This window comes from Aedes albopictus, chromosome 3 (assembly GCF_035046485.1).
Source record: "Aedes albopictus strain Foshan chromosome 3, AalbF5, whole genome shotgun sequence".
NCBI lineage: Eukaryota > Metazoa > Arthropoda > Insecta > Diptera > Culicidae > Aedes > Aedes albopictus.
This window is the reverse complement of record NC_085138.1, coordinates 384,904,642-384,919,045: the sequence shown is the minus strand read 5'-3', so window position 1 is coordinate 384,919,045 and position 14,404 is coordinate 384,904,642. Positions and strand designations below refer to the sequence as shown.

The 14,404-nt window shown below is 42.0% G+C and overlaps 1 protein-coding gene across 1 annotated transcript in view; it reads right to left on the bottom strand.

The window, feature by feature from the left end:
- Nucleotides 1–6,313: 6,313 nt before the first annotated feature.
- LOC109399616 (uncharacterized) overlaps nt 6,314–14,404 on the bottom strand; it is a 578,312-nt gene continuing 570,221 nt past the window's right edge. Inside the window, exon 8 of the mRNA XM_062855872.1 lies at nt 6,314–7,011. Coding sequence (XP_062711856.1) covers nt 6,884–7,011 — 128 coding nt within the window. The 3' untranslated portion in view covers nt 6,314–6,883. The remainder of the gene's footprint in view (nt 7,012–14,404) is intronic.

Here is a 14,404-nt window from a genome sequence, read left to right as displayed (position 1 = left end):
TGGAGAACGCGAATTCCGAGCGGTGGATCCCATCGCCAACACTTCATTCAAGTACCACATCTACTATAGCGGAGGCGATAAGGCAGAACGCGGAGTTGGCTTTATAGTGATCGGGAAGCAGATGAAGCGAGTTATTCGGTGGAAGCCGATAAGTGACCGAATCTGTGTGTTGAGGATGAAGGGCAAATTCTACAACTACAGCCAGATCAGCATCTATGCGCCAGCGAATGACAAACCCGATGACATAAAGGTCGAAGTTCTATGAGAACTTCGATAAGGCCTACGGAGAGTGCCCAAAACAAGATGTCAAAATAGTCATCGGAGACGCAAATGCGCAGATCGGCAGAGAAAGTGTCTTTCGGCCTGTCATTGGAACGGAAAGCCTTCATTTTGTTACCAACGATGATGGTCTGCGCCTTGTGACATTCGCTGCTGCTAGAGGGATGGCAATCAGCAGTACCTACTTCGCACGTCATAATATCGGAAAACACACCTGGCGACACCCGAGTGGTGACACTTGCTCCCAGATAAACCACGTGCTGGTCGACGGGCGACATTTTTCGGACGTCATAGATGTGAGGTCCTACAGAGGCCCGAACATTGACTCGGATTCGGGCGCGATTATCCAGTGTCACGAGTTCAAGAAACAACAGGACGATGCGTTTCAATATCCAGCGCTTCAGAGCCGAAGGGGTTGCTGCACAGTACCATCAGAAGCTAGACGAGAGGATAGGAGAGACCAATGGATCTGGAGATGTCAACAGCTTATGGGGAGTTATCCACGAAACAGTGACAACAACAGCGCAAGAGGTGATAGGTGCTGCTCAGCGACGCCAACGTAATGGTTGGTTTGACGAGGACTGCCAACGAGTGACGAACGAAAAGAATGCCGCCAGAAGTCGAATGCTAGTGGCCGGTACCCGGCAGAACAGGGAGCGGTACAGGGTGGCAAGAGCAGAAGAGAAATGAATCCACCGCAGAAAAAAACGGCAACACGAAGAGAGTTTTATTGCTGAAGCGCAGGAAAGTATGGACAGGAAAAATATGCGGAAGTTTTATGCAACTGTCAATGGCGCGCGGCACAAGACTGCGCCAGTGCCTGCTATGTGCAATGACCGGGAAGGAAATTTGTTGACAGGCAAAACAATGGTGGCAGCCAGGTGGAAGGAGCACTTCGAAGATTTGTTGAATGGTAGCAGCGAAGGATCACCCAGGAACAGGATTAACATAATAGATGACGGTCAAGCAGTGGAACCACCAACACTGGATGAGGTTAAAAGGGCCCTTAAGGAGCTGAAAAACAGCAAGGCTGCTGGGAAGGATGAGATCCCGGTCGAACTTCTTAAGCACGGAAGCCACCAGATTATTATAAAGATTTGGGAGGATGAAGAATTGCCCATCAACTGGTTGGATGGCCTCATATGCCCAATCTACACGAAAGGGCACAGACTGAAATGTGCCAATTACAGAGGGATTGCCCTTTTAAATTCGGCGTACAAGATACTGTCGCGTGACCTGTTCAACAGACTGCGACCTCTTGAGGAGTCTTTCGTCGGCGAATACCAGGCTGGTTTTCGTGAGGGCCGATCAACGACAGATCAAATGTTTATCCTGCGGATGATCCCAGATAAATTTCAGGAATATAACTTGCAGACTCACCATCTTTTCATTGATTTTAAAGCAGCGTAAGATTCATTGAAAAGAAATGAGCTTTGGCAGATAATGTCAGAACATGGTTTTCCGGCGAAACTAATTAGGCTTATACGCGCAACACTGGATGGATCAAAATCAAGTATTCGGATCGCGGACGAAGTGTTTACGTCGTTTGTGACCTTGGATGGATGGATTGAAGCAGGGGGATGCTCTTTCAAATTTATTGTTCAACATTGCACTCGAAGGAGCGATTAGGAGGTCAGACGTGCAGAGGAATGGCTCTATCATCAAACGGTCACACATGCTTCTCGGTTTTGCGGACGATATTGATCTCATCGGCATCGATCGTAGGGCAGTGGAGGATGCCTATGCTCCTCTGAAGAGGGAGACAGCGAGGATAGGCTTGACGATTAACTCTACCAAGACCAAGTACATGATAGCGGGTAGAGACAGAAGCAGGCCTAGTGGTGTTAGTGCTGAGGTAGTGTTTGATGGGGATGTGTTTGAAGTTGTTGAAGAGTTTGTTTATCTTGGAACACTTTGACATGTGACAATGACGTTACCCGTGAAGTGAAAAGGCTTATTGCAGATGCGAATAGGGCCTGTTTCGTCCAGCGGTTGACTAGGCCCCACGTTGTGTATTTTCCTCCCAGAGGATAAGGAGAAGAAACGAACTACTTCTAGACTAATCACGTTTTATTGCGCACCACAGAGAGGCAGTGCTCCTGCTCTGTGGTGGTACTTTGCTTACAACTAATTACACATAGGGATAGCTGCCGCTTTTATAGGCGGCAGCGATAGTACGGACATTACAAACATGTGAAGGCGCATCGCTTGTGCGATACGCATTCAAGCTAGCACCACGCAGCCCAATTCAATGGTAACAATAACCGTTGGGCTGCTTGCTGCTAGCAACAGAATAAAGCAGAGACAAAACTATCTCAATTGAATGTACTGCTGCGCTGCTGCTGCTACTGAGGGCGCCTAGACCACGCCGTTCATGTGTTGCGCCAACATACTCCCGCCCGAAAACGACCGTTTTCAATTGCATTGTCGGCACGCTGCGCTGGAGCTCGCTCGGCTGGGCAGAGTTGTTCGGACGTTGACGACGACGATGTGCGCAGTCGGCCAGGTAATATTTCTGCTTGTCGTTATCATTCGCGCGACTGGGTTGATTGGGATGATCGGCTGTCTCACTTCACACTGCTGTGGTTTCGATTGGGATATCTCCAGTCACTTGTTTGATTCCTATTTGCGACGACGACGGATGGCTTGATTGCTTGATTCACTTCACACGGACTGGTGTTTGATTCCTGTTTGAGACGACTATGGATGGTTTGATTGATGACGCTGGCGGTCCGATTGAAGGAAAATTGGTTTCGGCAGGTCGACGCTTCGGCCCTGCAGGTGGACGCTGGGGTCCCAAGGATGAACGATTCGACAGGGTGACTCTTCAGCCCTACGCTGGGGGTCCGACGGTGGCACATTCGGGGTGGACGGCAGTGGTCCGATGGTAGACGCCGGGGTCCGATAATGGATGCTAGGATCCGACGGGGGGACGCTACGGTCCGGTGGGTGGACGCTGGGGTCCTACAGGGGGACGCTACGGTCCGACACGGGTGGATGCAGGGATCCGACGGGGGACGCAGGGGTCCGACAGGGGGGACGCAGGGGTCCAACAGTGGACGCAAGGGTCCGGCGGGGGGACGCTACGGTCCAAGGAGCGGATGCTTCGATCCGGTGGGCGACAGTTCGGCCCATGGTGAGTTGTCGAGAGTGGCGTAGGTAATCCGTGGTCCGTCCGATAGTCCTCCGGGGCGTCCTTCATCCTGGTCACGGCACCAATGTTTCGTCCAGCGGTTGATTAAGGCCCCACGTTGTGTATTATTCCACCGGAGGAAAAGGTAACGACGAACTACTTCTTACACGATCAACTATTTATTGCGCACCACAGAGAGGCAGTGCTCCTGCTCTGTGGTGGTTCGATTCTTACAACTAATTACATAAAGGGAACGCTGCCGCTTTTATAGGCGGCAGCGATAGTACGGACATTACAAACATGTAAAGGCGCATCGCTTGTGCGATACGCATGCAAGCTAGCACCACGCAGCCCAATTCAATGGTAACAATAACCGTTGGGCTGCTTGCTGCTAGCAACAGAATAAAGCAGAGACAAAACTATCTCAATTGAATGTACTGCTGCGCTGCTGCTGCTACAAAGGGCGCCTAGACCACGCCGTTCATGTGTTGCGCCAACAGGGCCTTTTACGGATTGTGTAGCCAGCTTAGGTCCCGTAACTTGCAAACGCAACCAAATTCGCTCCGTATAAGACGCTGATTCTTCCGGTTGCCCTCTACGATCACGAAGCGTGGACGTTAAATGAGGTAGACCGAAAAGCTTTTGGAGTTTTTGAGCGCAAAGTGCTGCGGACAATTCTCGGTGGGAAACAAGAAAATGGAGTGTGGCACAGACGCATGAATCACGAGTTGTACCAAGTGTACGAAGATGCGAATATTGTGAAACGTATAAAATACGGCTGACTTCAGTGGGCTGGACACGTAGTGCGAATGTCGGAAGAAAGAATAGCAAAAACAATATTCAGCAGAGAACCCGGTAGAGGTAGGCGACTTCGTGGGCGGCCGCAAACTCGCTGGCTGCACGCGGTTGAAGAAGATCTACGATCCCTACACGTTCGGGGAAAATGGAGGAATTCAGATTCGATTTGTCATCAAAGTCGCCCAAGAAAAACTTGTAGAGCATTCGAAGAGGCGTCGTTTCGTGCGCTGAGATGGTCGTTATCTCTTTTGGTTCAATAGTTAGGTACAGGTTTTTCTTAAAAAATCATATTTTTTTGAAAAGGTGATATGACGGGTTGGGGCAAACATAAAAAAATCTTCTGCCCGCATTCAAAAGAAGAAATGTTGTTATAAAACATATCAAACAATTAGAGGGGTGTTATTTTTGTAACTCAAGTAAAAAAATACTTGAAAAGTGCCTATATTTTTCTAGAAATTCATCAATATCTTTTGAACGGAATGACGTAGCAACATTCTCAGCATACGAAAATGCGTGTGCTTTGAAGCTCTAACAGTGGTTCTTAGACAACTTTGACGAGAAATTTGAAACACAGGTGAAGTCCCAGTGGGGATGTACAGCCATAAAGAAGAAGAAGAAGACGAAGAAGAAGAAGACGAAGAAGAAGAAGACGAAGAAGAAGAAGAAGAAGAAGCTAACGTAATAACTGTTTTTATGGAAACATATTTTAACAGTGTAACATATTTTCGCTTTTCTTGAATATCATATGGGAAACAGATTCCCAGGAACAACTCTTTGTACAGCAGAATGGAAATGCAATTGAGACTGATATCCGTACTGCTTGTTCCTTTCACTATTTGTTTCGTTTCAAATATATTGGTGCATCACGCGCCAGGTGATTCCATTCCTTCTTTGAATGGTGCTAAAGCTTCAAGCTTGTCCCGTGCTGTGAGAGCGCAGAAAAGCACTCGAAGGGATTTAATTTTCCTCATACAATGCTCATACGACGTCAAAGAAAGGAATTCCATTCAACTCTGCTGGTGGTCTAGAGAAAGATGCTTCCCAGAAATTTTGTAGGTACTTATTCTCACATAGAACATATTTTCCAAAGGTGATGATGCACTGTCAGCACACAATAATGGGGTGGTGCAGTCAGGCGTTTCCTATTGAGAAGCTTTCAAATTTTCTTTGTCAAGTTTGTGAGCTGATTGGCATCTCGAATGTGTATCTGTCCTGTGTAGAAAGCACATTGGTGTGTTGTTCGTTTGAAGTATCATTTGATCTTTGCCATCACAATGGCATTTGGGTGTCTTCAGATTTTCTATGATTTTTTTTATCCAGTGCATGATTTTGACACAATCATGCAGATCAAGAAACTCAATATTGTACATATTGCTATCTATGAGATGTTCATGTTTAGCAATGTCTATTGTTGAGCATGTGTTGTTTTTCCATGTATTTTTGGTGACGAATCCTGCATAAAATTTACGTTCGGTCAGCGATGGAGAGATGTATACATACATCTGAGCATACATTATTTGGTGAGCTCGTTCCATGCTGTTGCATTATTGATCAATATACTTAATATTATTCTGACTCAGGATTGTGATACACAATAAAAAGTTCAAGTATTTATTTTGAAAGGTGCATGAAGAACCTAATCGTTTTATTTGTCCCAAATACGGTGTATTTTCATTCTGGCATATCCAATCAATTTTCAAATCCCTTTTTACCTATTTGCGTCCAGTAGACGGATTCCCCCCTTTTTTTTGTTCCGTTCGTTTAGTTTTGTTTGACTTTACCTAAATAGTAATACATTCTATGGAGTAGATTTTACTTAAGAAGTACAATCGCTGCGATTTTGTTCAATGTTTTTGTTTTATATCATAGTTCGATAAGTTTTCATTGTTTTTTTTTCACTAATTTCCATCAGTTTTTACATACCTAACACGTTTGTTAATTTTTTGTCTTTTTCGAAAACGAAAAATATAAATCTCATCTAAACATTCAATCATACAAAAATATTGTATCGATCGTAATCGAATTGCGCTTTCTCAATTCAATTGTCAGTGTTTTTTGTTCACATTATGCTCATTTCGTCATTTTTATTGTATAAAATATAACTAACCTATAGAAACATGTTTTGACTAAACGGAAAACTTCAACAATAAAAAACTCAAGCTGTGATACACACCGGTAGTTACATTCTAAGTCAAGTAGGTACATTAGATCCGAGTTCTTTCCTCTCTTCATATAAACCTTTTTATCTTCAACAGAGCGAAAATCACACCGACTGCTTAAACAGGCAGACCAGACCACGTTTCTGCCATCCGTTGTTCGTAAGTCTGCTTATCGTTCGAACCTGCTCCCCATTCGGATCTCGTTATCTATGCAGCCCCCCAGGTGTACAACTACGCATTTTGTCCTCCCACATTCCAATTTGAATGTACAATAGTCACCCACGAGGACGAGTTGCGGAATCTTCGTCTCTTCCGTAGGGGGTTTATAGTGTGTATTTCTTAGCTTAGTTGTTTTCGCTAGCATCTTATTTGCTTCTCTCTGTACAAATACTACAATATTATTTTAGCTAGTTTACAGCACAAACAGCGACGTTGCGCCTCCGTGGAACAGCAGCAGGATCGGGGTTGCTACGAGGAGAATTTCGCCGAGCAGAAGGTGGTGCTGCTGCTGATGTTATCTGGCGAGGCGCTGCTGCAGCATCAGGAAGAGCAGTTGCTTCAGGATGAATTTCGAATCGACTGCTTTGAGCAGCGCTGAGAAGGCACACGATCGCTGATAGATTCCGTACGGATTGGCGGTACCTGTGCGGGAAATGGAAATAAGAGGATATATCAGACTAAAGCTAAAAGCTAGTATCGATGACAAATTTGCTCATACATTTGAATGAGGTCTGGGGTGTGTCGAAATCTACCCTGGTTTCACCAGTTTATAAAAACAAGAATATTTCAGTATGTTTCCAGTTTTGTTTCAATGTTAAATAAGTAGATGTCAGATGTAATATGTTTGTTTGGGATATAACCCAAGTAACCAAAAGTTCAGATAAAAGGGTACTTTATAAGTTAAGCAGCTTGTTCGAGGTTGCTCATTAGCCTTCTAAGCAGCTTCATTTTTAAGTAATTTTGGAACTTTAAAGTTCACATAAGCACGCTGGATAGCCTTCTAAGCAGCTTCTGACAGAACATTGACAAAATTCATGCAGAAACAAAATAGTTATTTATGCAACAAGTTGAAAAATGATGATTTTTTCAGCCCGAGTCGTACATTTATCCAACGAGGCTTGCCGAGTTGGATAAATACGACGAATGCTGAAAAAATCGAGTTTTGCAACGAGTTGCATACAACATTTTTTACGATTGCAACAAAATACTTGAGTACGATCTTTTCTGAATGTTCAAACATAAGAGAAACCACGTGCGAGTATCCATGCGCACAAGTCCGTTTTTTTTAAATCAGGTAGGCTATGTTTATAAGCGTCACAAGTACTCGGAGTCGCGTCGTCAACGAGCGTTGTTTTTTTTCTGCTGCTGCTTCAAACTCTACGGCTGTCTGGCTGACCAAATCGGATTTTGAAGTCGCTTCTATTTGGATTTGATCTGCCGAATAGTCATAGAGCTGCCATCGAATCAGCCAAAACAGGTAAGACCCGGAAAGACCATAAGCGTTTCAGAAAACTCATGAAAAGTGTACCCTTGCAAAAGTGCCGAAAACAAGTACTTTTCGGCACTCTTAACAGTGCTGAAATGTTCTACTTTTCGGCACTTTTGAGCTAGTGAAAAAAGTAGGCCATTTCGTTGCACTTGCGGCGATTGAAAAGTGCAATCATATAGCACGTAATTGCAAAAATGTGTTTTTCAGAATCACAACTGCACCCTGTTGGTGGGTTGTGATTCATGTCTAGAAATTGCTTCTGATAATTATATTTTCACACATGTCGCTGCTACATAGATTTGAACTGGGTCCTCCTGCGTGATAGCCTGTCGACTTACCGCTGCGCTGCTGAAGACGCTTGACAAAGTCAAGCTAACTTCACTACTGTACAAATGGGCAAAACTAGCTGCCGACAGAAAATCGATTCAAGCCAGACTTCACCTGCTGTTCACTCAATCACAAGTGTAGTACTGTGGTAGAGCGTAGGGCTCTACACAGCGACTATCGGTTCGAATCCGATGTGCGGCAATTTTTTTTTGTTCAAGCCTAGTATTCAATATTTGATAAATTCATAGTTGTCTTTTATTCGTGTATGCTTAAACAGTTGTTTTCTGTAAAAGAAATAAATTTAATCTTCATTGAAACACAGTGCTACTGAACTGAACTTCTATGAACTTGAAAGTTCCGACAAAGTTCCGAGTAGCATCTTAAGCAGCTTTAATGTTCCGCGAAGTTCAGATAAAGTTCCGAATGGAACTTTCTGGCTGCTTAAGAGGCTAACAATAAGCCTTGTCGGAACTCATCGTTAGCCTCTTAAGCAGCCAGAAAGTTCCATTTGGAACTTTATCTGAACTTCGCGGAACTTGAAAGTGCATTTTGTCATGGAAAGCGGAACTTTTGGTTACTTGGGAATTGTTAGATAGAAATGATTTACGTTCTATCACAGCTGTAACAGAGATCTTCTGGTTATCCAAAACGTCCAGAAGTTTTGAACTTAGTCTACTGAATACATGACCTGGTGATGTTCTAGACAGCATAAAATGCTCGGGAGTGAATGTTTTTAGTGTATAAAAGCATTAAATTCAGAATGATTTGTATGGCTTAAGGAACCGCCATTCATGTGGAGTTAGTCTCAAATACTCTAACTTACCACTGGCACAAAGAGCTTGCAGTTAGGTTATAACTGTTAGCATGACTGCCAGATTTTTTGAAATTTCAATGTACTCGATAGTGTTTTTCAAGCAGTTTCAGGAGCGTTCCAGAGATCTTCCAGAGGTGTTTCAAAGGTTTTCAGGAGCGTTTCAGGGACGTTCCGTTTTCAAGGGACTTCAAGGGTATTCCACAGGTTAAAGGGGTATCAGGGGCGTTCCAGGGGTGTTTCAAAGGGTTTCAGAAGCATACCAGAGAAGTTCTATGATGAAAGTTTGTCTAAATTATAAGTTTTCTTATTCCTAACTGATATATAGGCATACCGTTTGTCCCGGAATGACCTAGCTTGGTTGATGAAATTTCATTCTGCCGTTTATAGATGCCTGCCATTTATTTTTTTCCTTTTATATTCTGCCTTTTATTTTTTATTTATTTTTTATCTGTATTAACGAGATTTTTAGCCATTGGCTAGTTCATCTCGGGACCCACGCTTTACTTCCCTTCCGAAGGAAGAACTCACATTTTGCGAGTTTGTCGGGAGTGGGATTCGATCCCAGGTTCTCGGCGTGATAGTCAACCATCACACCAGGTCCGCTCCACTGCCTTTTATTTATATTTCCTCATGTCTTTAAGGACTTCTGAACAAATTGTTTCACATGAATGTTTATTGATACAATAGCTTCTGAGGAAGCTTCTAGAAATGTTCCTTTCAGAAGTTTCTAGAGTCTTCTACAGTAAGCGGCAGGAAAAAATGCGAAAGTGTTTTTCAACTTCAAGCCTAATTTTCGTGCATTTGACGTTAACCAATCTGTTTTAACGTTCCATAATCATAAACAGGCAAATTTTCTAAAATGTTATTTAAAAAAAACATTTTGGTCACTCATCTTTACGCCGTCTTGCCTGAAGCTGAAGACAATCAAAATTTTCAAACCACTAAAAAGTACACAGGTCGCTAAATTCCATATCTGATAAAATATTTTTTTTTAATTTTCTCTACAATATCATCATATATATGTGCTTATTTCATCTAGTATGTAAAACTACATGGCTCTGGATTAGTATTGTCTGGTTTTTCATCTAATTAAAGCTATTTTTTTACTATTTTAGCCATTGTGTCTTATGATCATTGGGCGCGCTGTTTATTGACTTGACACCCACTTTTTAGGATTACATTATCACATGTGGACAGGGATAGGGTGCGACTCAAAACTCTTTGCGTGCTGCACACTCTGCTACGAGACAGCACAACAAACTAGAAGGAGACGAGTACGCGCAATCCGTTGTGTGTTGCTCGCTTACTTTGCCGCGCGCTGGAGCTCTCCTGTCTCTCACGCTCTGTCGTATGCACTCTCTCGGTGCTTGTCTCCGTGCTTTGCACTTGGCTTGATACCTACTACGCACGATTGGAAAAATTTCGAATCAAACTACCCATCACTTGTCAACCCTTGACAAGCTTAACAACTTTGCCGTAAACACAAACTCTTCAATTAATTTATTAATTGATTTTTTCTGTTTGGAGACAAGCGCAGTCCCACCCCCTAAACGAAAGTACACAGCGAATGAGTATTGCGAAAAGACAAAGGATTTTTCACTCATATTTGCGTACGACTGGATCAGCACAAAAAATGTGCTGATCCGGTGTTACACAAATTTGCGTGAATTTTCACACAAGTTTGCATGAAATCTTTTGTCTTTTCGATCGCTGCGTGAAAGTTACTCCTTGCTCTGTGTACATCGATCTTTCCGTGTAGTGTTGCGATTGTCTCTCGCACAATTACGAAAGCTCTCACTCATACGTCTCTTGTCTCTCGGCAAAACGGGAGACGAGCACTTGCGATTGTGTAAAGCACACGCTTTTTTCGCACCGCACGGTGCATGCCGCCAATCCCTGCATGTGGAGAATCATCCCGGAATAAAAAAGGCCCATGGAGTGACAAAATTTCTTAGCTATGTCACTCCCAACGTTGATATTTAAATAATCTAAAACACTTTCACTCACTCCAACACATCTACACGATTTACTCAAATACACTTACACAATCTGAATCTTGTCGCATAACTCGCTTATGGGACTCCCTTAATGGCTCCGGCTCGAATATGGAATTACTCCGGATGAGCCTAATTTTTATTCCTTCTATTATAACGTTTTTTTAGAAAAGACAAAGAGATTTTGTGCCTCTTGAGGAAGATTTCAAATGGAAATCACCTCAAGGGGGCTTTTCCCTCTTTCTAAATTTTAGTTAAAATAAATAAATAAATAAATAAATAAATAAGTGATTTCCAAATCACCCCATTCCAAATATCCAACTCCTTGACACCTATGGGAGTGTCGGTGAGTCGCTGACCTCTTGTAAGGTAGGTGTCATATCATCACATCCTTTCCTATCCTCGTAACGGAGAAGATGGGCGTGGCTGGCAATGGAATTTCTCATGTCTTTTTGACTTCAGTCTCTGGTTGGATAGCTGTTCCTTCCCAAATAGCATTCCATAAGCAATTTGAATAGGAGTATTAAAGTTTTAACATGACAACCTTCAGTATGAAATCTACGAAATCACTAGATACCACTTCATTTTTGTTGTTGTGAGGACTTCAGGGAGTGACCTAGGCGTTCCATGGGGTTTTTGGGGTATCATGAGCGTTCCAGGGATTTTCAAGGTTTTTCAATATATACCACAGCATATAGATCACAAGGCAGGCTAGTAACCTGTGTAAACATCTATTTTGAATGTAAACATGTGACGTCGTTATTATCATCTTTCACGTTGATCAAATTGGTGTGGAGTAACTAGATCGCCTATGAACGATTTGAATTACTGATAGCTATGTGAGCAAAGTACGATCTTTACAAGTTTACAACTACATCGTGAAATGTTTTGATTGCCTAGGAATGAAAAAATGCAAAAATGCTCAAACTATACCTCGTTCAATGGCGGGCTTAGGTATTAAAGGGGGTTAAAAGTCATGCTTCGAGTTTTTGTTGGCAAATTTTACCCATTTAATCCAGAGTTACAGCAGTTTTTTTGTGTCCCGATTCTTCATTACACTAACAAAGATAGCCATGAAAATGTGTTAGGGTCTGTCCATAAACTACGTAGACTCTTAGGGGGGGGGGGGGATGGGGGGCGTTTGTATGAACAAAAGTCTACGAGAGGGGAGGGGGGGGTCTGAGATGGCCGAAAAAAAGTCTAAGTAGTTTATGAACAGCGCCTTACAATTCTGAGGTAATTTTGACAGACCACACACATGCACGAAAAAGACGGATCACTTTATCGATCTTGTCCCCGTCCTTTTCATGCTCATGTTACATTAGGGTGGGGCTAATTTTAAAAAAGGTCTCCGGGATATGATTTCCCATGTGGAAAGTGATCCACTAGTCGAAATAAGTGAGCTGTACAAAAATGAGCGATTTCGGTTGACATTTAGGGGTGGCGCAAAGGGTTTAAGTAAAAATTTTACTAGAACAAACCTCCAAAAAAAATTTCAAAATTAATTTTCAAACATAAATAACATTTCTAGACTAAATCGGTGATTTTAGAACCCAATTGGGCTCAAAATTACGATATCTTTACTGGTTTCTGAGATATTTTGAAAAAATATGTCGTATTTTGGTATTTTTTGGGTTAGATACCAAAATATGGCATTTTTTACAAATTATGCGGCCTGTTAGATGAGAAATGTAAACTGTGAGCCTGCGCTACCTTACCGGGAGTTTGTCATTCGGCACAGAAAGCGAATAATGGATGTGTGCGCTGCTAGAATCGGAAGATTCCTTATCTGGAGTTTGTTGTTTGGCATGGAAAGTAAACATTGAGTGTAAGCACTGCTAGATTTGGAAGATTGCTTGTCGGGAGTTTTTTGTTCGGTGCGAAAAGAAAACAGTGAGCGTGTGTTTGTGTTGTACTTCTGCGTTCCTTTGATTCTCTTGAGGGCCTTCATCGAGCTGACCCTTGTCCGACAACGCAGCTTTGAGAATCTGCATGTGTATGATGGTGGCTATTGGTAGGGGTTGTGGGGGTAAAGTGGACAACCTAAGCAGTTTGGTCGTTTCCAGTGCACACTGGGCCACGAGCGGGATCTAGCAAGTAAAAACCTCTAGCGTTTTGGGAGTAAATTTTTTTGAGTTGGTGTCTTCGGAGACCTGTATTTATTTTACCTGTACTTTTATGTGGTGAAAAAATTTAGTTGGTAATATTGCCGCATAGGTGGCGCTGCGATACTAACTTTTTTGTCTTACGTCCTAGAGGTTTCCCGTCTTCTGCAAAGTTGTAGAACGTGCAAAAATAAGTAAAGTCGCCGAAGACACCAAAGTTGTGTGACTCCAAATAACAAAGTTATACTAAAAATAGTAAAGTTTACGTGAAAATCACGTTTTCATGACTATTTTAAATGTTTATCGCAAATTTATTAATTTTAACACTTCACACGTGTTAATCAAAGTAGCCTGCGTCTGATGATACCAACTTTACAATTTTTCGGGACATTTAAAATGGTTTTTGGGCAAAATAGTAAAAATTACTATGATTTTTACTACCAGTTTTTTCAAAAAGTTGCAAATTTCGGCTAAATTTGATGCTTGCTTCAAAATATGCCACTCAAGATCTATTAAATCTGAAAGTTTGCCGGAGGTATAATTTGATGTTTTTGAGATATCTTGTTTTAAAGTATTGATGTTTTTATACCTAAATTATTTTGAAAGAGATGCAATTCTTTATTCCGGAGTTGTCCTGCCATTAGATCCTTACAAATCACTTTTAAATAAAAAGTTTTATGTTTACCCAACGCCTTAATTACTTGAAATTGACGTTTTGTGTTCAATTGTCTTGCGCATCAATGTATTGAATCGACAATGCACATATATGTATTGGTCTATTGAAAGAAAAAAAATATATAATGCTTTTTGATCCTGTGTGAGCGACTTATGTACGTTAGTGCCAAGTTCCGGTATATGTACCAATCCGTGGAATCAATAATGATTTTCAGTTAACTCAACGTACATATGTTTAGATGGATATTGATGAAATTATGAAAAAAACTTAGCTCATCAATGCAGTGTCATTAATTGGCACTGACTTAGTAAGTAAAGCACTTGTATAAGAGTCGTGAATTCAAATCTCATCTTGAGCTGAAGATTTTTTTTATAATGTAACCAATAATTTATTCATTTTTACGTATGTACGTTGAGTTAACTGAAAATTATTATTGACCACATGGATTGGTATTACAAAACTTCGCACTTGCGTGAGTCGCTCACACAGGGCCAAAAACCATTATAATTTCTTTCTTTCAATAGACCAATAAATATATGAGCACTGTTGATTCAACAAATTGATGCACAACATAATTAAACACAAAACGTCAATTTTGAGTAATCAGGGCGTTGGGTAAACATAAAACTC